The sequence below is a fragment of the Equus asinus genome, chromosome 21, assembly GCF_041296235.1.
Source record: "Equus asinus isolate D_3611 breed Donkey chromosome 21, EquAss-T2T_v2, whole genome shotgun sequence".
Classification (NCBI taxonomy): Eukaryota; Metazoa; Chordata; class Mammalia; order Perissodactyla; family Equidae; genus Equus; species Equus asinus.
The window spans coordinates 78281400-78304911 of NC_091810.1; the positions used below are offsets into that span (position 1 = coordinate 78281400).

A 23512-nucleotide genomic window follows, 5' to 3' on the forward strand; every position below is an offset into this window, starting at 1 on the left:
TTTTTCTTAAAGAATTGACCCCTTTATCATTATGTAATGCATCTCTTTATACCCGATAACTTTCCTTGCTTTGAAGTCTGATCTCTGAAATTAATATAAGCTAATTCTGGTTTCTTTTGATTAGTGTTAGTGTGGTATATTTTTCTATATCTATTGACTTTTAATGTATATGTGTCTATATTTAAAGTGGGTTTCTTGTAGACAACATATCATTAGGTCTTGTTTTTTGATCAACTCTGACAATCTCTGTCTTTTAATTGGTGCATTTAGACCATTGATGTTCTATTTTTGTCTTCCACTCTTTTTACGCCTTTTTTTGTTTTTAAAGATTGGCACCTGAGCTAACAACTATTGCCAATCTTTTTTTTCTTCTCCCCAAAGCCCCCCAGTACATAGTTGTATATTCTAGTTATGAGTGCCTCCAGTTGTGCCATGTGGGACACTGCCTCAGCATGGCCTAATGGGTGGTACCATGTCTGCACCCAGGAGCCAAACCTGTGAAACCCCAGGCCACAGAAGCGGAGTGCACAAACTTAACCACTCGGCCACGGGGTTAGCCCCTTTTTATGCTTTTTGATGTTTTAATTTATCATTTTATAAGGTTGCATTTTCTCTCCTTTCTTAGCATATCAGTTATACTCCTTTTTTTCTTACTATTTTTAGTGTTTACACTGGAGTTTGCATTATCATTTACAATTAATCCAAGTACATTTTCAGATAACATTATACCACTTCATAGGTAGTGTGAGTACTTTGCAATAACAAAATAATCCTACTTCCTCCTATCCACTGTAACATTACTGTCATTCATTTCACACATACATAAGCACATATATCATACATAATTGAATACATTGTTGATATTATTATTTTAAACAACCTGTTATCTGTTAGATCAATTAAAGAAAAGAGCAATAAAAGTTTTTTTTTACCTTTACTTATTCTTTCTCCAATGGTCTTCCTTTCTTTATGAATATCTGAGTTTCTGACCTATATCATTTTCTTTCTCTCTGAAGAAATTTCTTTCAAGGCCCATCTACTGGCAACAAATTCCCTCAATTTTTCTTTGTATAAGAAAGTCTTTGTTTCTCCTTTACTTTTGAAGGATAATTTCACAGGGTAAAGAATTCTAGGTTGGTGGATTTTTTACCTCAATACATTAAATATTTCACTCCACCCTCTTCTTGCTTATGTGGTATCTGAGAAGTTTGATGTAATTCTTATCTTTGCTCCTCTATAGTTAAGCTATTTTTTCTTCTGGGTTATTTCAGGGTTTTTTTCTTTATCTTTGATTTTCTGTAGTCTGAAAATTACATGCCTAGGTGTAGTTTTTTTGTTATAGTTTTCATTTTGTATTTATCCTGCATGGTGTTTTCTGAGCTTCCTGGATCTGTGGTTTGGAATCTGACAATATTTTCAGGAAAATTCTCAGTCATTATTAGTTCAAATATTTCTCTTCCTTTTTCTCTTTCTTTTCCTTCAGACATTCCCATTACACATATATTACATCTTTTGTAGCTGTCTCACAGCTCTTGGATATTCTAGGGATTACTGGTTTTTGTTAGTTTTTCTATTTGCTTTGCAGTTTTGGGAGTTTCTATTGAGATAGCCTCAAGCTCAGAGATTCTTTCCTCAGCTGTGTCCAGTATACTCATAAGTCCTTTAAAGACAGTCTTCAGGGAGCCGGCCCCATGGCCAAATGGTTAAGTTCACGTGCTCTGCTTTGGCGGCCCAGGATTTCACCGGTTCAGATCCTGGGTGCAGACATGGCACTGCTCATTAGGCCATGCTGAGGCGGCATCCCACATGCCACAACTAGAAGGACCCACAACTAAAAATATACAACTATGTACAGGGGGATTTGGGGAGAAAAAGCAGAAAAAAAAAGATGGGCAACAGTTGTTAGCTCAGGTGCCAATCTTTAAGAAAAAAAAAGACAGTCTTCATTATTATTACATGTTTTTGATCTTTAGCATTTCTTTTGGTTCTTTCTTAGAATTTCTATCTCTCTCCATCCATTGCTCATCTGGTTTTGCATGCTGTCTACTTTATCCATAAGAGCCCTTAGCATATTAATCACAGTCGATTTAGATTCATGATCTGATAGTTCCAACATCCCTGCCATATCTGACTCTAGTTCTGCTTGCTCTGTTTCTTCAAACTCTGGTTTTTTGCCTTTTAGTATGTCTTGTAATTTTTCTAGATAGCCAGACATGATGTACTGGGTAAAGGAACTGCTGTAAATAGGCCTTTAGTAACATGGTGGTAAGGTGTGGGGGGAAGGGAAGTGCTCCATAGCCCTGTGATTAGGTCTCAGTCTTTTAGTGAGCCTGTGCCTCTGGACTGTGAACTTTACAAGTGAGTCTCATCTCCACCCCTCCCCCCCATTAGGTGGAATAGCATTGGCTACAGGGGGCTGGAATTGGATATTTTCCTTCTCCCAGGTTAGTTAGGCTCGAATAAGAAAGAAACCAGCTGATTAGGCTCTGGTTAAATAGTTTCTCATGAGGGCAGACCTTGTTTAAGAAGAACAAAATGCTCTGATATATTTCAGAATGGTTCCTTTTCCTTATCCCTGCCAGAAGCAGGAGGGTATTTTTCTCAGATAGTCATTGTGAGAAATTGATAGAGCTCCAAGGTAAAACTCACAAAAGCGTGGGGCCCCAGAGACTGAGTCCTCTTAGAGTTTTTATGTCTCAGACTTGTCCACACTGAGCCTCCAGGAATTCATCAATTATGGTTCAGCTTTTCCTACCTCAGCACTGGCTCCTGTGAAGGTTTCAGCTCTTCAGTTTTTGCCCTGGTAAGTTGTAATTCTCTGTAATTGCCTGTCAGTCTCTCCAATTTTGGGGGCAGTTGTTTACCCTGTGACCTCACTTCTCTTACAGATCTAAGAAAAATTGTTGATTTTTAAATTTGTTCAGCTTTTTACTGGTTGTTGGGATTAAGTGGCAACTTCCAAGCTTCTTACATGCTGGACTGGAAACCATCCCTTTGTTTTTTTGGTTGGTTTTTTTTGGTGAGGAAGATTGCCCCTGAGCTAACATCTGTTGCCAATCTTCCTTTTTCGCTTGAAGATTGTCCCTGAGCTAGCATCCATGCCAATCTTCCTCTACTTTTATGTATGTGGGATTCCGCCTCTGCATAGCTTCATGAGCAGTGTATAGGTCTGCACCCGAGATCTGAACCCACGAACCCTGGGCCACTGAAGCAGAGGGTGCAAACTCAACCACTACACCACCAGGCCAGCCCCATCCCTTTGCTTTTCAAATACAGTTTTATCAAATTTATATTCCCTTAAAACTATATAACTTAATTTTAGTTGTTTCTAATTAAAAAGGATATCATACTGCATGTAGTTTTCTGGAACTTATTTTTTCACTCATTATATTGCTAAGTCATTCACATTTTTGTACCTAGATGTAGTTAATTCAATTGATTGATGTATCATATTCCTTTGTGAAATTATGCTACATTGATTTACTCATTTTTCCTACCAGCAACTTTTTGGGTTGTTTCCAGGTCTATGCTACTGCAGTCAGTGTTGCTGTGAAAATACTTGAACACATCACCTGCCTTATGTATGCAGGAACTTCCCCAGAAATAGAATTTCCAGGTCACAGGGCATGAGAATGTTTTATAAGATAGAGCCATACTGTTTTCCAAAGTGGCAGTGACAATTTACATTTCTACCAACAATGTATACGAGGTCCTGTTTATCCACATCGTCTCCAATACTTGATTTTGTCAGACTTTTTAATTTTTGCCGATTAAATGAACATAAAATGATATCTCAGTGTGATCTTGATTTGTATTTCCCTGATCACAAATGAGTTTGAACGTTTCTCCTTAAAAACATTTAGTGCCCATATGGTTTTCAGTTCTATGAAATACCTGTTCGTGGTTTTTGCTCATTTTCTTTTGAGTTATTTATTCTTAGAAATTCTAGGAACATTTATATATTTTTTGATACCAATTATTTGTCAGTATTGTGAATATCTTTTTCCAATATGTAACCTGTCTTTCTACTTTCTTTATGATATCTTTGGACAGAAGTTCTCATTCTAATATTGCAAAAATTTATTGTTTTTTTTTATTTTGGTACTTTCTGTGTCTCGTTTAAGAAATTCTTCCCTCACTCTAACCAAGGTCAGAAATATATCCCCCTATGGTTTTTACTTAATATTTTAAAGTTTTGCTTTTAACATTCAAGAACTTTATCCATCTGAGTTGACTTTTGTGTACAGTGTGAAGGAGAGATCCAATTTCACCTATTTCCATGTGAATAACCAGTCACCCCCCACCCTACTGGTCTACCATGGCACCCATACATGTCTCTGGGCTGTCTATTCATTCCTTTGGCCGCATTGTCCTTCAGTAAAGTTTTATAAATTTTGCTATCTTTTACGTATTTTAACATTTATTTTTATTTATGTTTTATAATTAATGATTTCATGTTTATTTTTAATCTTTTACATATTTTAATATTATTTCTTGGTATTTGATATGTTGATGCTATTTTAACATGACTTCTGAAGAGACTGTTAAATATTCTAGCTGCTTGTTATGGATATATGGAAATGCAATTGACTTTTCTGTTTTGATGTTATATAAAGACACCTTGAATACTTTCCTTGTTATTTTCAATAATTTGTATATAGATGTAAACAATCATGTCACTTGCAAACAATGACAGTTTTATTTGTTCTTACTCCTTTTCAAGTCCTTGTAGATTTAATTTTGCTAGAACCCAGGAATAAAAGAGGGCCACCTTCTCTGGTTCCTCATTTTTTTTTTTTTTTTAAGATTGTCACCTGAGCTAATAACTGTTGCCGATATTCTTTTTTTTTTTTTCTGCTTTTTCTCCCCATATCCCCCCAGTACATAGTTGTATATTTTAATTGTGCCTCCTTCTAGTTGTGGCATGTGGGACGCCACCTCAGCCTGGCCTGATGAGCGGTGCCATGTCTGTGCCTAGGATCCAAACCAGCAAAACCCTGGGCTGCCGAAGCAGAGTGTGAACTTAACCACTCGGCCACAGGGCTGGCCCTTCATTTTAAAGAGAGTATTTCTAATATTTCCCCATTAGGGACACATACTGAGGTTTTAAATGTATATATTTTGTCAGGGTAAGTAAGTTTCCTTCTCCTAGTTTGCCAGGTTTTTCAAAAAAGTTATGAATTAATGGGGTGATTTTCCTTTTGTGTTGATAGTTTATCTCCTTTAGTCTGTTAATGTGGTGAGTTATATTTATATATTTTTAATTTTAAAACACTCTTGCATTCCTGAGATAAACTCAACTTGATAATGGTGTATTATTGTTTTTAGACACTGATGGAATTGATTTGTTAATGTTTTATTTAGAATTTTTTGTATTTATGTTCATGAGTAACATGGGCCTTTAATTTTCCTTTGTCATATTATTCTTGTCTGGTTTGCATATTAAGGTTATACTATTCCTATAAAAATGGCTAGTATTCATTGCTTTCTAATGTGTAAAAGATTCAGATGATCTGTTTCCTGAAAGTTTGGTGGAACTCGCCACTGAAACCATCTAGGAGTGGAGTTTTCTTTCAGTGAATATTTTTAACTACTGCTTCAATTTTTAAAATGTCTTTACCTTATCTATAGTTACGTCTCCTTTTTTTCGTGCGTACCATTATCTGTTTGTGTCTTCTCTCTCTCTCTTTTTTTTTTTTGATCAGTCTACTGTGAGATTGGTGTTTTTAAAACAATTTTCTTTATCTTTGTCTTTTAGTTTGCTGATTTCTGCTGAAATTTTACTATTTTAGTATCTCTATATTTCTTTTGGATTTATTCTGTACTCTTTCTAATTTCTAAGCTGGGCACTTAATTCCTAGTGGGTTTGCCTTGTTGAGATTTTAGTCCCCTTAAGTTCGCGTAGTTGGGTCTGGAAGGATTCCAGCAGAGTTTTTGACCCAGAAAGGATCAGTGGTGAAGACATGCTCCTTCTCTTGCTGTCTCTAGCCCCTCCCACAGAGGACCTGCACAGGTGGTTGTCTGAGGGGCAGTTTTTCCTGTGGCTGTCTCAAACATGTGCTCAATATTTCGGTGTGCTCTTGGCTTAATTGGTCATCATTCTTTTTCTTCTAGCACTATTTTGTCAGATCAAAGGACTGTGAACGTGTGGTGCTACTAGAATTTACAGAGAATATAACCCCTTGTGCTTCAGATTAGGAATGTACGGAAATGAGGTGGTATTGTCTAAAGTCACACTATAGTTTAGGAACAGAGTGAAACCTAGGTCACGAGGCTTTATAGCCTCCACTGAGCCAAGCGCTCCTCAACGCAGAAGAGTGTTTATTTTACAAAGTAGCAAGGTCACCTGCAGGAGCTTGTTCAAATATAATCAACATATCTGGCCACTTCTTGTGATTCCAGAAAATGCAGCTGGGGGAAAGTGTGACATTAACAGTTAAGCTATGAAACTTGCTTGCCCTGCGAGTGCTGCGTCTTTTGTTTTGCTGGCCATCGTTGATTCCATGTTTATTTGTTCTGGTTGTGTGCCAAGGATTTATCCTGCAGCGTTTCGGCATGAACTTAAGTCTCACCTCGTGTATTTTTCTTTCTAGCTTGAGACTTCTGAGAAGTAGAATGGCTTGAGGAAGGGAACTAGGGATGAGATCAGGGGTTGAATAAACAAACAACCATTTCTCTTGAACTTTGTGGCACAGACCCAGCATTGTTTCTTACAATGCAACAGCTGACAATATTTATATTTCTGAAGAAAAATAAAATGAGTACTTAGAAATGACATATCCTGCACGTGCATTTTAAAGGAAAGAAGTGACATTTATTTTAATTCTGCTGAGGCCTCTTTTGTATCCCTTCTGGGCTCTTAATAATTCTTTTTGAAGACATGTCCTAGATGAATTGGCTTGTATGGGGAAGAGGTCTCCCCACAACTCCTGGTTCCTAATAACTTCAAGAGAGGTGTTGCCCAAGTCCTAAACATTCTGGGTTGGAAGCCAAGCGTTGGGTGGCTGTGTTGCTTTTGCAGCTGTTGTTTAAATTAGAAACATTCTTCCTTCTCAACAGAAAGTTTACAGAGATCCAGATTTTTTTAAAGGCTTTTTATAGCCTATAACTTCCAAAAGAAGTGTTAACCTCAGCTTGCTTGATTCCAAATGAATGGAGTACAACAAAATTCAGATTAGACACCTGTACCTTTCAACACTTCTGTAATGAGAAGCAATCAATCTTGATATTGTTATATTAAGATGAAGTATACCATGAATTTGAATTTTATGTTGTTACTTTAAGTAAATATCTCCTTCATTCTCCTTTCACGTCTTTGGGTATTTTTAAAATTTATTTTAAATATTCAGATATTTAAAAAATCTAAGTATGTAAATCCTGGCCGTGTCTGGTAGTTGAACAAACAGATTATAGGCAGTTCATCTAGGTTTTGATGTGGTAAAAATGAACCCAAGCCTCCTAAGCATGGATTTAGAAGTTTAGTCCCACCACTGGTCCTACTACACACACAGAGCAGGGCACATAGGCGCTTCAAGAGACTCTTTCACTGGGCTTCCACATTGTATAGCTGTACAGCACACCAGATTTTGGATTCCAGTTGAAGGCTATGAGAAAGTTGTTTCACAAGACACTATCCCAAAGAACTCAACTTTTAATGTACCAGTGGTACTGACCATCTGCATGAGGAAATTTCCAGATGCTGCATGCTGCTTTGGGACTGTTGTGGTCTTCCCTAATCCTCAGTTTTCTATCCAGGTTTTAACTTTCATTCAGTACTGTTTTCTTCCCATCTTTGATATTGATCCTATGGATTCTTCCTGAAGCATCTTCTCTTTTAGCTCTCATAACTCCTAAGGATAACACTTAATTACAAAGCTCGTAATATAAACAGAAAAAAAGTGAATAGCACAAAGCCCTGGTTTCAAAAAGCAAAAATAAAAATGCATGAAAACAAGTCCCAATATCTCCTCATACTTTGAAAAAAGATGTAGAGCAAAAAAACAGACACTTTTGTGTTCCTAAAACTGAGTTTGGGATACAAGGTAACTGAATTTGAAAGTACAGATTTTAGAGTCAGACAGATGTGGGCTCTAGACTCAGCTGTGGCCCATTTTATCCCTGTGACCTTGAGTGAGTTACTTACTTCCCCTTTAAGAATCTCTGTTTCCTTATCTGCAAAATGGAAACAGTAATATTGCCTGCTACCAGTTTTGTTATCAACATCAAACAGGAGAACAAAAGTAAAGCTGTTAGCACAGAGCCTGACGCGCAGTAAAGGCTCAGCAGATGGTGGAATGTGCTATTTTGTTGTACACGTTAGTAGAAAATTTGTGCAATGGTGTGGCATGGTTTTCACCTTGGGCAATCGCCTTTGGGACTAAAGTTCTTCTAAAATGAATGGATTGGACCAAAAGCAGCCTCTTAAGAACCCCTTCCAGCTTGCTAATTACCTCTGGAATAGGATTGATAGATTGACTTACGATCTGAAAAGGTCATTTCATCTAGGCTTCCTATGAAGCAACAGAACCAAGTCCCAAATTCCAGAATGGCAGAAGGATTAGGGAGTAGGTGAGGAAATGGGGAAGGAATTTCTCGTGGCAAAGGTCCCTTTTTTGAAGGAATGAAATATGAAGCCCTAGGAACCTCCTGACAAGGAGTGAGACAGCCATATCTAATATTGCAAATACACGTTTGGGTAGGAATTAAGCAAGAAACAGAGACAATAGTTTATTAATATCAATCAGTTCATTCAGTCAATGGATGAATGAGTGAATGAGCCCAACCTGCTTAATTAAAATACTTATTTTCAATATCTGTGATATCCTATTTCATTCTATGAAATGAATAATTCAAAGTGGCTGAGGGGCTGGCTCCGTGCGCCAAGTGGTTAAGTTCGAGCACTCGGCTGCGGCAGCCCAGGGTTCGGATCCTGGGCGCAGACATGGCACCGCTCGTCAGGCCACGTTGAAGCAGCGTCCCACATCCCACAACTAGAAGGACCAGCAACTAAAGTATGCAACTGTGTACAGTGGGGGTTTGGGGAGAAAAAGCAGGAAAAAAAAAGTGGCTGAAAATGCTTTAGGCCAAACTAGAATTGGAAAACCTTTACCTCTTATAGTTCTAGGTAGGTGGAAGCAAAATGGTGCAAACTGAGTCATTCTGAGGAGCAAGGCATTGTATGGAATATGGAACATCACTACTTATTTTTTTATGTCTTCTCTCAAAATTAAGGACAAAAGGAAATGGGTACCTTTCTAATTATGTAGGCAAATGAAAAAAAGTGAAATTTCGACCACATCTACAAATACTCATTGCTCAAGTATGAAACACACCTCCATGTTCATGATGGAGAAATTAACAGTCAACTCTTAGACTGTGTCCCAGCCGTGACCTCTGAATTGTCTTAGCAATGAGTGAACAGAGGATGACACTACAGTACAGGGGGAAATGACTAATAGGAACACATAATATTGTTGGAACTAGAACGCATCTGGCTACCTCCAGTGACAATCCAAAATATCATGTTTGTACAGGGTCCGGGGATCAGGAGAAACTTTTATGATTTTGTAAATGTCGGTGTTTCATTTTTCTCTAAGGTACTTCTCAGATCAGAAGGTCAGGGAACCTCAGAAATTCCATGTCCCCTGTTGTACCCAATTTTTTATGAAGTTTGTGCCTTCTTATGTGTGAGTCTTCGTTCCAAAATAGTATCCACAACAATTTTAGATGTTTATGTTTTTGCCTTTTCAGATCTCAAGTTGGAGATTTTTCAGGTTATAATATGAAAATGCTGCTGAGTTTGCTCCTCATGATAATTTGTTCCCATGTTTCTGTGAACCAAGATTCTGGTAAGGAAAAAAAAAGTAGAAAGGATTATTTTCCTTAATTTTTATTATAGAAAATAGGTAACATATGAGTTTGACCCACTTCAAAATTAAGAATTTTGTTTTGCTTTGTTTTGATTTTCATGGTGGTAAGGGTGGGAGTGATAGCTCAATTTCTTTTTGATGTCACCCTGTGTTCTTTTGAAGATCATTTGTTTCTGGACCTTATCCTTCGTTAACGATAGAAAGATACGAGAGCTGTTATTTTGTCCTCAGTTTCAACCCTCTTTAGGTCTTCTGGGAGGTTGCATGAAAATTCTCTCTCTTAATATTAGGTTCAGGCCTGGAAAATTTGGAATGTCTCTTCTTAATTTGTTTGAGCCAAAACACTGTCTTGGTTAAGCATCCAGGTTTTGCTTCACTTTAAACTGTTTGTCTGCTTATCGTAAAGAAAGCACTTTTATCCTGAAGAGAAAGCTCTATAGTTGTCCACTGTCTGTCAGCAATCTGTGTCCAGTGGACTTGGAGTCAAAATCCAGGCCTACCCTTCGCTGCCTCTACCACTTCTTAAATAATTGGCTCTTATACTGGTCACTTCATGTCCAGGGCCACCTATGTTGGCTTTTACAGCTTTCTCAAGGACTCTGACCTTGGAAGCAAGTTTTCTGAAGAGAGAAACTAGACTTTGCTCTGAAAACACCTTCCTTTGAGGTCTCTCTAGGCCTGATATTGAGCTTTTCAAAGAGAGGCAACACTTTTCCCCCAATTGTCCCTGATTTACACATGGCTATGGGCCTTATCAGAACCTGAATCTACCTCATGTACCAGTGTCTACATTTTCTTTGTCCACACAAGATGTGAGGGTTTAGCTGTGAATGTAAAGGCCACTTTTGGTCACAAGTCAAGCCATCCAGCAGGGCTCACCTGACAGTCCTTGTAGGCGTCCCAGTCTTCTATGGAGGAAGACGTTGATTCACACTCACTGACTTCTTCCCCTGAGATGCTGCAGGCTAAATGATCATCAAAGGAATCTCGAACTGGTTGAAATTAGATTATTTAGAAGATAAGAAGGAATGATTTTATCCACTACTCCTTGATCAGACTGCTATAAAGAGAATTAAATAACACGCAGGGTTACCAAAACTGGCTTCCTAGCACTCGTAGATAGGAAAAGATTGAAGTTATTTTAATTTAATTTGAATCATAACCATTGCATATCTCATAACCATTGCAGATATCAGAATCTCAGAGTGAGGAGGGACCTTAGGTATTTTCTAGTTGAATCTACTCATTTTAAAGGTGAGGAAACTGAGGCCCAAGTATATTGGGTGACTTGACAGAGCTGGTAGAGTTAGCTGATAACAGAGTCAGGATTTCCATTGCTTGTTCAATTACCCTGTATTTTCTTAAACATACACCATCCAGACATTTCCCTCCCTTTCCTGGATAAGAAATGGATCTTATACCAAAGTGGTGAGAGCTCTGAATTCAAACCAGCAGGCCACCAATAAGTGACATTTTCTGCTTGAACCCAGTGATTGTCTGTCACATAAAAATGTAATTCTACATACCTAGCACTGAACCTAGCATTGAATGGAGCCTTAAAATTCAGCAAAGTATTGTATTCCTCTATAAAAATTGTATTTTTAATAGAAACTAAAACTATAATCCCTTTCCTAGCTTAAGGTATATGGTTTCTATCATATGTGAGAATAAATTTAAAATGCTCACTCATATAATTCATCCATTATAATGCTCACTTGTGATTCATCAAAACATATTATAAATAACTATAAAATAGATTAAGGCAATCCCATATTTCTATGACTTTTAGCTATTTTTAAACTTCATCAATTTGATGCCTTATAATACATAACTAATATGTTGTAATCAGATCACTCGTTGTTTTGCTTAAAAGGAAATCACAATGAAAGATAATCTTTCAGATTTCTCCATTCAAACAAATTTGAAACAGTTGGATTCTCAATTAAAAATTTTATCCTTTTATTATAAATTGAGGTCAAATTCGGAAAACAAACAAAAAGACACAGGGGGAAATTATGCACTAAGGGGATAAAAATCCAGGATGTTACTTCTCTAAGTTTACCTATTTCTGATTAACTAATTCCTTGCAAAGGTGATGCTTAATTTTGTGATCAGTTCAGATGAGAGGGTATATAAAAGAATCGGCCCAAGAAATAATATTTCTTTTCTTGAGAGAGTGTGTAATTTTAGCTTGTTGTTTTCGGTTTATTGGAAAGGTATTAAAAATACGAATAGAAGAGGAAAGTAAGTTTTTCCTCATGGTTGGCATTAAACATGGTGGTGAATTTCTAAAGTCTTTGCTTTGTTTTTATGTTTGTTTGTCGGTTTGAAGGCCCTGAGTACGCAGATTTGGTGTTTCTGGTGGACAGCTCTGATCACCTGGGGACTAAGTCCTTCCCTCTTGTGAAGATATTCATCACCAAACTGATCAGCAGTCTCCCCATAGAGGCCAACAAATACCGCGTGGCCCTGGCTCAGTACAGTGACAAGTTCCACAGTGAATTCCAGCTGGGCACCTTCAAGAGCAGGAACCCCATGCTGAACCACCTCAGGAAGAATGTCAGCTTCACTGGTGGCTCCCTGCGGATAGGAAATGCCCTCCAGGAGGCTCACAGAACCTATTTCTCCGGACATGCAAATAGTAGAGACAAAAAACAGTTCCCCCCGATTTTGGTGGTCCTGGCTTCAGCTGAGTCTGAGGATGACGTGGAAGAGGCTTCCAAGGCCCTGCGGAGAGACGGGGTGAGGATCATCTCCGTGGGGGTGCAGAAAGCTTCTGAGGAGAACCTGAAGGCTATGGCCACGGCTCAGTTTCATTTCAACCTTCGGACGGTCAGAGACCTCAGCATGTTTTCCCAAAACATGACACAGATCATCAAGGATGCGGCTCAGTACAAGGACGGAGCGGTCAATGATATTCTTGTAGAAGGTAGGCTTAACGATGATGATGAAATGCTTTTGAAAAATCAACATGGGGAAAGGCTTGAAACTCCGTGAACATCTCTTTCCCCAAAAGCCAGGCTGCATTTTCAGATGTTAAATATCCATGTGTTCAAAAGGGCCCAATGATTGCAGCCATTTTAAATCCAGTGAACTCCACAAGCATTGGTTTGCCATGTTGCACTTATCCATCTTACACATCACTTACAGGCTTCTTAGAATTCAGGGATGCCTTCTCCCTGCCACCCAGCTTACTTCAGAGCTATCTCCCTGGACTTTAGTTGCTATGTAGTTATATTACAGTTAATTTAAAAGGTAAATTTGTTCCTAAAGAAATCCTTGACCTCTGAAGCCACATAATGTGATCACAGGATGTTAATGCTAGAAACAACTTCACGTAGTCCAAACCCCCTATTCTGCAGAGAGGAACTTGCAGGCATCCTTAGAGGTGATGTGGCCTGGCCCAGGGCCAGCTGCAGTTTGAAGTCAGAGCTGGGTCAGGTCTCTCGATTCCAAGGCCCACGTCGTTTCAGCCCCACGCTGCCTCTCTTTCTGCTGTTCTGTTTTAAATTAGCTTCCCTGTGTTCTGCACCATCTCCAAACCGCTGTCCTGGTCTCTCCCTTGTACTATTCTGTTAACTAAGAAGAAGGGCCAAGAGTTTATGAAAATCATTCAAATGAGGGGCAGCAGTGAACTAGTAAAAACAATTTGCTCAAAGTGTACAAGTCAAAATAGGTAACATATGAAACGCACATTATTTCTGGTTCAGTTTGAATGACATGACGTTTATAATTGTCTGTTGATGATAGAGAATGCTTTTCTTCCGGTAACCTATGAAAATATGAATCCTATTATTCTAGCATCTCTCCCAAATAAAATAATGGAAAATGCAATTACTATTCCGTTAGCATCCCTTAGGAATATTTGAAGTATAGTTGCTTATTTTAACAGAGATGATGCTTAAATGATGTTAATGTGATACCAGCAGCTGCTGTTCATTGAGTGCTTCTTATGTACCAGGCCCCGTGTTGAGCACATTATCTCATTTAATCCCCATAACAACTCTATGAGACAAATGGTACTATCTTCATTTTACAAGTGAGGAAATTGAAGCTGGGAGTTTACCTAAGATCCAATATTTGAACCAGGACCCTCTGATCTCTGCCTCATAATCATTTTGTAGACCTCCTTCCTTCTTTAAGTGCATAACCAAGCTCTGGTAGCGTTCTTCATGACCTCTAATGCTGAGCAGAGATGCTGAACCTCCAGCTAAAATTGTGCTTGTTCATCCCTTGCCCTCACAGTTTGCCAAGGCCCTTCTGTGGCAGATGTTGTGTTCCTGTTGGATGTGTCTCTCAATGGCAGCCAGGAGAACTTTGACTATCTTAAAGAATTCCTAGAAGAAAGTGTATCTGCTCTTGACATAAAGGAAAATTGCATGAGAGTTGGCCTTGTGGCCTTCAGCAATGAGACAAAGGTGATAAATTCACTGAGCAGGGGCATAAATAAGTCAGAGGTTCTCCAGTATATACAGAACCTCTCTCCCCAGGCTGGGAACGCCTACACTGGAGCTGCCATCCGAAAGATCAGGAAGGAAGTTTTCAGTGCCCAGAATGGCAGTCGGAAGAATCAAGGGGTGCCCCAGATTGCTGTGCTGGTGACCCACAGACCATCGGAAGACAACGTGACCAAGGCGGCCGTCAACCTCCGGCGCCAGGGGGTGACCATCTTCACCATGGGCATAGAGGGGGCCAGCGACACCCAGCTGGAAAAGATAGCATCTCACCCCGCCGAGCAGTATGTCTCCAAACTGAAAAGCTTCTCTGAGCTGGCTGCTCACAACCAGACGTTTCTGAAGAAGCTACGGAACCAAATAACACACACAGTCTCTGTCTTCTCTGAACGGACAGAAACGCTCAAATCCGGTAAAGTGTTTTGCTGAGAGAAGGATTATTGAGACCCTTTTTCTCTTTTCTTGTCTTTCAGGTATTTAGGTACAAAAGGGATTGGTGGGCTATGATGTGTGTTGGGAGAATAAGTTTCTAGTTTTTTACGTTAGCTTGAGCATATGAAGTGTAGGTTGAAGGAGAATAAAAGCCATTGAGGTGTTGGATGAGGAGAAGGGATTTCCCTTTTTATTTCCTCTTTCGTGCAGCTTTAATTGGATTCTACGATACTTATAAACACCCCAGAATACCATCCTTTGTTATTTTTCTCCCTTCACTTCTTTCTTTCTTTCCTTTGCCTCTCATGTTTGCCTGCTTTTTCCTTTCTTTCTTTTTATACTTTTCTCTCCTTTCTCTTCTTCCATCATCTTCAAATTCTGATTTAGAGAATAAATAGGAAGCATGATTTGGATTGAGGACCAAGTAATTAATTTGTTGTGTAGTACCATCTAGTATCTGAGTTTAGAGAGACAGAGAGCAATGTGTTTTATATATTTCATATACACACGTGTATGCTATTGAATATTTTATGTATGTGTATACATAGACATATATACATTCTTCAACAAATATTTATACCATGTTTACTATAAAAGTATCATTGTCCTACACAAATGAGGCTACTGACAATACCTCTAGTTTTGTTAATTGACCAGGAGTGGATGAGGAGTAAATAATTTGTTCAAAATTTCAGGAAAGAGAACTCATATATCCACAAGCCCAGTTAAACATCTTCTCTATTTCACAACACACCACTTGACCTTGTGCTGAGCAGTTTATTCACTAATGAGAGAAGTGACTTGTAAAAAGCATCTTCAAGTTTTCTTTCTTAGCCTTTTATTGTATCCAGATCTACCCTGACTCACAGCAGAGAATGATCCAAATAGTCTTAAACTGTCAGAAGCAATTCATTTGGCCCAACTGATGCAAAGATTTCCTCATTTTAAACTGGCAGACCATGTCTTTTAAGCCTGGAAGCTGTTTCCTATTTTTCTGTCTGAAGAGGCTCGTCTTTTTTATTCTTTCTATCTGCTTCCATTTCTTCTTCACATTTGCCCCAGTGCCACACTCAACTTTTTGTTTCCATTTTAGGTTGTGTAGACACTGAAGAAGCAGACATCTACCTGCTCATCGATGGCTCCGGGAGCACCCAGGCCACAGACTTCCACGAAATGAAGACCTTCCTGTCGGAGCTCGTAGGGATGTTCAACATCGCTCCCCAGAAGGTGCGATTTGGGGCCGTTCAGTACGCCGACAGCTGGGACTTGGAATTTGAGATCAATAAATACTCTAACAAGCACGATTTGGGAAAGGCCATTGAGAACATCAGGCAGATGGGAGGGAATACAAACACTGGAGCGGCCTTGAACTTCACACTGGGGCTGTTGCAAAAAGCAAAGAAGGAGCGCGGAAACAAAGTGCCATGTCATCTTGTTGTCCTGACGAATGGTGTGTCCAAGGATAGCATTGTGGAGCCCGCGAACAGACTGAGAGAAGAGCTCATCCACGTTTATGCCATCGGAGTCAGGGAGGCCAACCAGACACAACTGCGAGAAATCGCAGGCGAGGAAAAGAGGATGTACTATGTTCATGACTTTGACGCTTTGAAAGACATAAGAAACCAAGTGGTGCAAGAAATCTGTGCTCAAGAAGGTAGGAGAAATGGTGGCTTTACCTTTTGACTTCAGCGGACAAATTGCCTTCCTGCAATATTTGATATTGCTGGTTTAGAGAAACAAGATAAATTTCCAAGTTGAGATTTGTGAACCTGTGTAACTATGTTTGTTCTCCAGAACAAAACTAAGGGCCGATTATAGTATTGCTCTAGTTAATATGTGAAGATAATATTAAAGATATATGGAGGCATTCTCCCAAATAAGTATTAATTAGCTTCCTCCCACAAATCCCCACTAGGATAGATATGTGATTAGACACTGCATGTGTAATACAGTCAACAATTTCAGATTACAAGGAGTGCTTCAGGTTTACTTAAATTACTTTTTTAGGGGCCAGCCCCATCGCTGAGTGGTTAAGTTCATGCACTCTGCTTCAGCAGCCCAGAGTTTCTCCAGTTCAGATCCTGGGCACAGACATGGTACCACTCATCAAGCCATGTTGAAGCGGTGTCCCACATACCACAAACAGAGGGACCTACAACTGGAATATACAACTATGTAGTGGGGGGCTTTGGGAAGAAGAAGAAAAAAAAACGATCGGCAACAGTTGTTAGCTCAGGTGCCAATCTTTAAATTACCTTTTTGTAAAACTTTTATGAAATCTTGTAGAGCTAGATCAGTAGTATTCAACCAGGGATGATGTTGCCCCCTCAGGGGACACTTGGCAATGTCTAGAGACATTTTTGGTTGTTATAACTGGGGAAGTACTACTGGCATCTAACAGGTAGAAGTGAGGGATGCTGCTAAACATCCTATAGTATCCTACAGCGCATGGACTGCCCTCCACAATGAAAGTTATCTCGTCCAAAATGTCAGTAGTGCCGAGGTTGAGAAACCCTGAGTTATATATTAAAGCAAATTACTAAATAACAGATAGAATAGTCTCACTTTCTTTGTCTTCAATGCTTTATTTACCTGCTAACAATCCTTACCAAGCACACACTTAACATCAGTATAGAATTATTCGTGTTTTGGATTTTCCTGTCCACTCGTTTTTACACAAAACCAACTTGAATAAACATCTCACTTTCTCCCGTGCAGCCTGCAAAGAGATGAAAGCTGACATCATGTTTCTGGTGGACAGTTCTGGCAGTATAGGTCCTGAAAACTTCAGCAAAATGAAAATATTTATGAAAAATCTGGTGAGCAAATCTCAGATTGGGGCAGATCGGGTGCAAATCGGTGTAGTCCAGTTCAGTCACGTCAATAAGGAAGAGTTTCAGCTCAACAGATACATGTCCCAAAGTGAAATTTCAGACGCGATAGACCGAATGGCTCACATTGGAGAAACCACGTTGACTGGTCATGCCCTGACCTTTGTGTCTCAGTACTTCAGCCCTGCCAAGGGGGCCCGGCCAAACGTCAGGAAGTTTCTCATCCTCATCACAGATGGTGAAGCTCAGGACATAGTCAAGGACCCAGCAGTAGCACTTCGGCAAGAAGGCATAATCATCTATTCTGTGGGGGTGTTTGGCTCCAACGTCACCCAGCTGGAGGAGATCAGCGGGAGGCCGGAGATGGTTTTTTATGTTGAGAATTTTGACATTCTACAGCACATTGAAGATGATCTTGTTTTTGGAATATGCAGCCCCCGTGAAGGTAGGCATGGGCATATCCACTAAGGAGACTATCCAAACACCACATGTCCATGTTAATCATTATTTCTTGAATTAAGTAGACTACTATTTGAATATTGTAAACATTTTGTTTAATTGAAATGTTTATCCTAGTGGCTTTTGAACTGAATACAAAATGCAACTTTCTTCCACAGAAGGTTGAATTAGACAGTAAGGAACAATTTTGACCCACCAAGATTCTTTCCCTTTTGTAGATAAAGAGTACTAGGGTGATGAATCTTCTATTTAAGAAAAGTAGTATCATACCAAGTCTTAGGTCTGGTTCCCGAGAAACAGAAGCTGAGTCAGGGGTTCTTGTGGAAGTCATTTATTGAGGAGGTGTTTCCAGAAGGGGGAAAGGAAGGCAGGACAGGGCATGGGTAGGAGCTAGGCGAGGATGTGGTCTCAGCTGGAGTCTAGCTTCAGCCAAATCCCAGGGGGAACTCTAGAGCATGAAGTACATCAGAGTTGGTTCCTCCTTGAGGCCAGGGGCCCAGCCTCATATAACCTGAGTCCCTGGGCTCCATGTGGGCTGCTGAGGCAGGCAGTAGAGGGGCATAACCTCCTGGGCAAGGTGACCCCCCTTTGACCTAACATTCAACATATGTTTATTTTACAATTTTTAAAAATCCAGTACTTAAATAAAATGAGATAATGTTTGTAGAAACACTTTAATATTTATTAAATCCTATAAAGGAGGAATATAGTATGGGAACATGAGTAATGGATGCTTCCAAGGAAGTAATAACATAGTGGCCATTCTCCTCCCATGAAACTGCAGAATAATGGAAGTGATAAAATGAAAGTTCAGCAAATACAAGGAACTGATTTATACTGTGATTCACGGGCCTTGGTGACAGAGGCATTCAGAAGAATCTCTGTGGATTTTAGATGGATCTAAAGGAGATGGATCTTAATGGAGTTTCGAGGAAAGAGAGGAACATGTTCTGCTATTCAAAGAACAGTTCTGTTCAACTCCCACTAGAAGGTTTCATGCTTGTGGTCTGTGTTTTGTGGAAAGAGGTGTCATCTGGATTGTATTTCCTGGTGATTCCACCCAGAACAAATCCGAATTCTTTCAAGGGTGCCAACACTAGCAATCTGGCCCCCGGGCCCGTGGGTCATCCAAGCAGGCTCCCCAGGGCAGAGAGAGGTAGTCTGTTTTTTTGTGGAACCAGCCTTTAGAGGATTTGGGAATTGAGAATTGGGTTTGTAACTTCCGTACGCATGGCCTCTAGTTAGTGAGGTGAGTACATTTTCAATAACCCTGCCACACAGTAAGCAAGTAGCTGGCGCAAGAAGGAAATGTGGTAAGCTCTTGGAGGGGGTACTTTCTCACAATTCCATTCCTCCAGAATGGGTGAGTTAACATTTAAAACATACCTTTCTAAGGCCTGTAGAGAGATTGTGCTATATAAGGACTAAATTATTAACCGTCTTACAATTCCATTTCTCCTGAATGAATGAGTTCGAATTTGGAAGTCTGCACCTTTAGATAAAGTATGCTACACACACATGGATTAAGTAGTAATTGGGTCTTTCCTGCTTTACTTTTCCATGGCACTGACCCAAAGTTTTAAAAGTTAACAGGAACGTCATGCTAGGACGACTTAGTTGGGCCAAGTGTGAAATGGGTTTATTTCTATAATGAGGCCCAATAATGAAAATAGATAATGTTTCGAGAAAGTCAGAAAGGGAGAAAATGTAACCTTGAAAAGTCAGCCATCATATAACCATGAGAAAAATATACAGTGTTGCCAAATTCATTTCATTTGGTCATTTCCCCAAGGTTTATCTTAAGAGTAACACCGCATGATCCCTGTGGCTTGGAAAAAGTCGACAAATTTGTATAAATGAAAGCACATGTTGAAGGAACCAGCTAGGCAGGAAAATTTCCACAGAATTGTGATTTGTTTTTTAGTCCAGAAGCATTTGAAATGGTTATTCCTCATGATCCTATGATTGTTGCCTCCCCCTTCCTGCTGCCTACAATAGGCTTCACTTCACATCTGCATTATCCTATAAGCTCACCTAATTGAGGATTATTACATACTGGCAGCACAAATGTATGTGCATTGTGTCTGTTATCCAGGGAACAGACATTCTAATATACAGCTTGACCTCATGGAGAGGAGACACCAGCAATTAAAAAACAGGTCGGGGAGGGGTGTCTCCCATGATGTCCAAAGCTAACCTCATATGGTTTTTCTTTCTCCCCGTCTTTTAGAATGCAAGCGGATTGAAGTTTTAGACGTTGTATTTGTGATTGACAGCTCTGGAAGCATTGACTATGATGAATATAATATCATGAAGGACTTTATGACTGACTTGGTGAAAAAAGCTGATGTTGGCAAGAATCAGGTCCGGTTTGGGGCTCTGAAGTATGCTGATGACCCAGAAGTGCTATTCTATCTGGATACCCTTGGCACAAAGTGGGAGGTGATTTCCGTGCTCCAGAATGACCAGCCCATGGGGGGCAACACTTATACCGCTGAGGCACTAGCCTTCTCAGACCACATGTTCACCGAAGCCCGGGGCAGCCGCCTGCAGAGGGGCGTCCCCCAAGTCCTCATTGTGATCACTGATGGGGAATCGCATGATGCAGACAAGCTCAATGCCACAGCCAAGGCCTTGCGGGACAAAGGCATTCTTGTCCTGGCCGTGGGAATTGCTGGTGCCAATCCCGTGGAGCTGCTGGCCATGGCAGGATCGAGTGACAAGTACTTCTTCGTGGAGACTTTTGGAGGCCTAAAGGGGATATTTTCAGATGTGTCAGCTAGTGTGTGTAACTCTTCAAAAGTAGGTAAGATTTGTCAATTAAGTTTTTCTTAATTATCAGCACAGGTCCAAATGAGGGAAAAACCAAAGCAATAGCCCTCGGAAGCAAGTTCTCCAGAGAGGAGAGAAGAAGCGCTAATTGTTTCATAGAGCTTCCATGTTATAGAACCGCAGGGTTGGAAAGACCTCAAGGACATTTCATTTGGCCTCCTCCGCAAAGGGGAATACCTTCTACAACATGCCAACTCACTTCTGCCTAAACTCTTCTAGTGATGGGGAATTCATCATTTTTGTACAGTCTTTATTGAAACACAGATTTGTTTGCATGTCATTTCCTCCCACTAGTTCTTCTTCCTGCTCTTTACACAAATCAAATTTCATCTTTTCCTCAGACCCAGCAATCATTGCCTGAAGTCTTCTCTCCTCCAGGCTAGAAGCCCCAAGTTCCTTCACCTATTTCTTTTATGGCACAAGCTTATTTAAAACATGGAGCCCAATATTAATCACTGTGTTCCAGCCTCAGATGTTTCCAGAGCAGAGGACAGTGAGATCTAGTTTGGCCTGGTTGCTGTATTTCTATTTCAGCAGCTGGAGATTGCATTGCCACATTTATTTGTGTGTGTACGTACATATGTATTCATCCATTCATTCAGGTGCCATTTTACGCCTTTGTTTCAAAGGGAGATTGTGATCAATGAAAATTCCTTAGTATTTTTATTAAGATGTGTTTTACTAAAAATAGTAAGCATTTTTATTACATGAATTGCTGTTCGTCTAGGATTCCAACATCTTGGTGCAGTTCCTTTTAAAAGTTATTTAACTTTTCTGGTTTTCATATATGCCTTGCCTCCTTAGAATGCAGCTACATATTATCTTTTTCTTTCACAAAACTAACAAAATTTGTCTAGGTCTTACTGAAAACTGGGACAAATCTCTTACCTTTGGTTGGCCAATGCCTGAAATTCTATCTGGCCTTTTCAAGTCCACTGTAGAAGGTGACATTGAGTTTTTATATTGAAAGTTCTCCCTTGAATAGAAAATCAGTACTTTATTTCCTTTATTTGAATCTGAAACAAATGAATTTAATGAGTTAACTAATTCCTGAAGGACCTATTTACCATATTTCTTTTTATTTCTTCCTTGCTCATCTTGACCACAGGAATCTCATATACTTTAATGTTTTCTGATGCTAAAATGAGAATTAATTAAGTTGGGTCAGTGGTGAAATCTGTGGGGAATTCAAGGAAACGATAATGGTTACCAGAAGGCTAAGGAACACACATGAGCATGTGCCAAGCATAACTCATTCATTGGCAATGGTCTTTCATATTTTTGTTTTGTATTTGCTGTGTTAATACAGGAGAAGCATGTCTAAACTGTACTGCATTGTTTGTCAAAAATATTTTTCTCAAGTAGATACTTTTGCCTGTATACACCAGAAAGGAGGCTGATAAAGAGAAAAACTGACGAAATATAGGCCAGAAGGCATGATTTTAAAACCTCAGTTTGCCTTAATAAACCAGAAAAGTGCTTACTGGCTCAACTGGCCAGAGGTGGCCCAGTCAATGATACAGACCATCTGTCTCTTTATTTGAATCTCTAAATGGATGTGTGTTATTTTGTTTTTTCTTGCTATGCTACTACTATCACTAGGCTTTCTGGAAGGGTTAAGTCTAAATTGCAGGTGAGAACAAGTTTTCTGTAGCACCACCCCCAATTCTCTGGCATCTTGGAGAAGAAAATGGTGTGGAAATGATGTGGGGTCGGTGAGCCGAGGAGTCGAAAGAAAGATTTCTTGGACTGTCAAGATCTGGCAGTAGTGCTCTTTTATTTAGAGAATAGAATAGCATGGGGACAGGGCCCATGGGCAGGCAGGGCCGCTGCTGCTGCCCCCGCTGGCATGGGGACAGGACCCATGGGCAGGCAGAGCTGGTGCGTGGGGACAGGACCCACGGGCAGTCAGAGCTCCTGCTGCTGCCCCGAGTTGAGGGTTAGGGCTAAATTTAAGGCATAGGTATGTGAGTCATCTCTTTACGAAGACAAAGGAAAGAACATGAAAAAAAGTTAAAATGGTATCAGTGCAGGTGGGGTCTGGTCATTGGGTGATCCCATGACTTTTAGACAAGAATCAAATCGGATTAAGTAAAGGTTAGAAAGGTTAGACGCCACCACCCTAAACCAGTTACATGAGATTGCCAGACAGCAACCAACTTAAGTTCTTGCCTTCCCCATTAAGAGTTTCTAGGGACAAGGTCATCTCTCCTCTTCTTCCTGGTACAGAGAGGGAGGCACGTTTTACAGGTAGAGATTTACCTTACAAATGTAAATGTGTCCCAACAAGGGCAAGTTCCATTCCCCAGAGCCTCCTTCCCTGTCCCAGCCCATCAAAAGCAATCAGCCCAAAACAATCCTGATGCCAAAGAGACATATCCTGGGGTGGCCAATTTCAGGTCCCTACAAGGTCATCCCACCTTCCTTCACAAACGCAAATGTCTCAAAAGGGCAAGCAAAATTCCAGTCCTCGGAGCCTGCTTCTCATCTGCAGTTTTAAAAGTAACCAGCCTAAAAATCCTCATCATAAACCATTTTAAAATTAAGCAGCCTAAAAATCCTCATCAAGACCAAATGGAAAAGCCAAGAGAAACATAAAAGGCTGTGTGACCTCGTTCATGCCTAGTGCTGCCTT

At 39.9% G+C, this 23512-nt stretch overlaps 1 protein-coding gene across 3 annotated transcripts in view; it reads left to right on the forward strand.

The window, feature by feature from the left end:
• The window catches only part of COL6A6 (collagen type VI alpha 6 chain), a 163790-nt gene that overhangs the window by 27211 nt on the left and 113067 nt on the right, over positions 1 to 23512 (forward strand). For all 3 annotated transcript variants that reach the window (XM_014859452.3, XM_044754109.2, XM_070493145.1), the window contains exons 2-7: positions 9751 to 9848; positions 12202 to 12798; positions 14115 to 14735; positions 15849 to 16409; positions 17474 to 18031; positions 20276 to 20851. In XM_014859452.3, coding sequence (XP_014714938.3) covers positions 9782 to 9848; positions 12202 to 12798; positions 14115 to 14735; positions 15849 to 16409; positions 17474 to 18031; positions 20276 to 20851 — 2980 coding nt within the window. In that variant the 5' untranslated portion in view covers positions 9751 to 9781. The remainder of the gene's footprint in view (positions 1 to 9750; positions 9849 to 12201; positions 12799 to 14114; positions 14736 to 15848; positions 16410 to 17473; positions 18032 to 20275; positions 20852 to 23512) is intronic.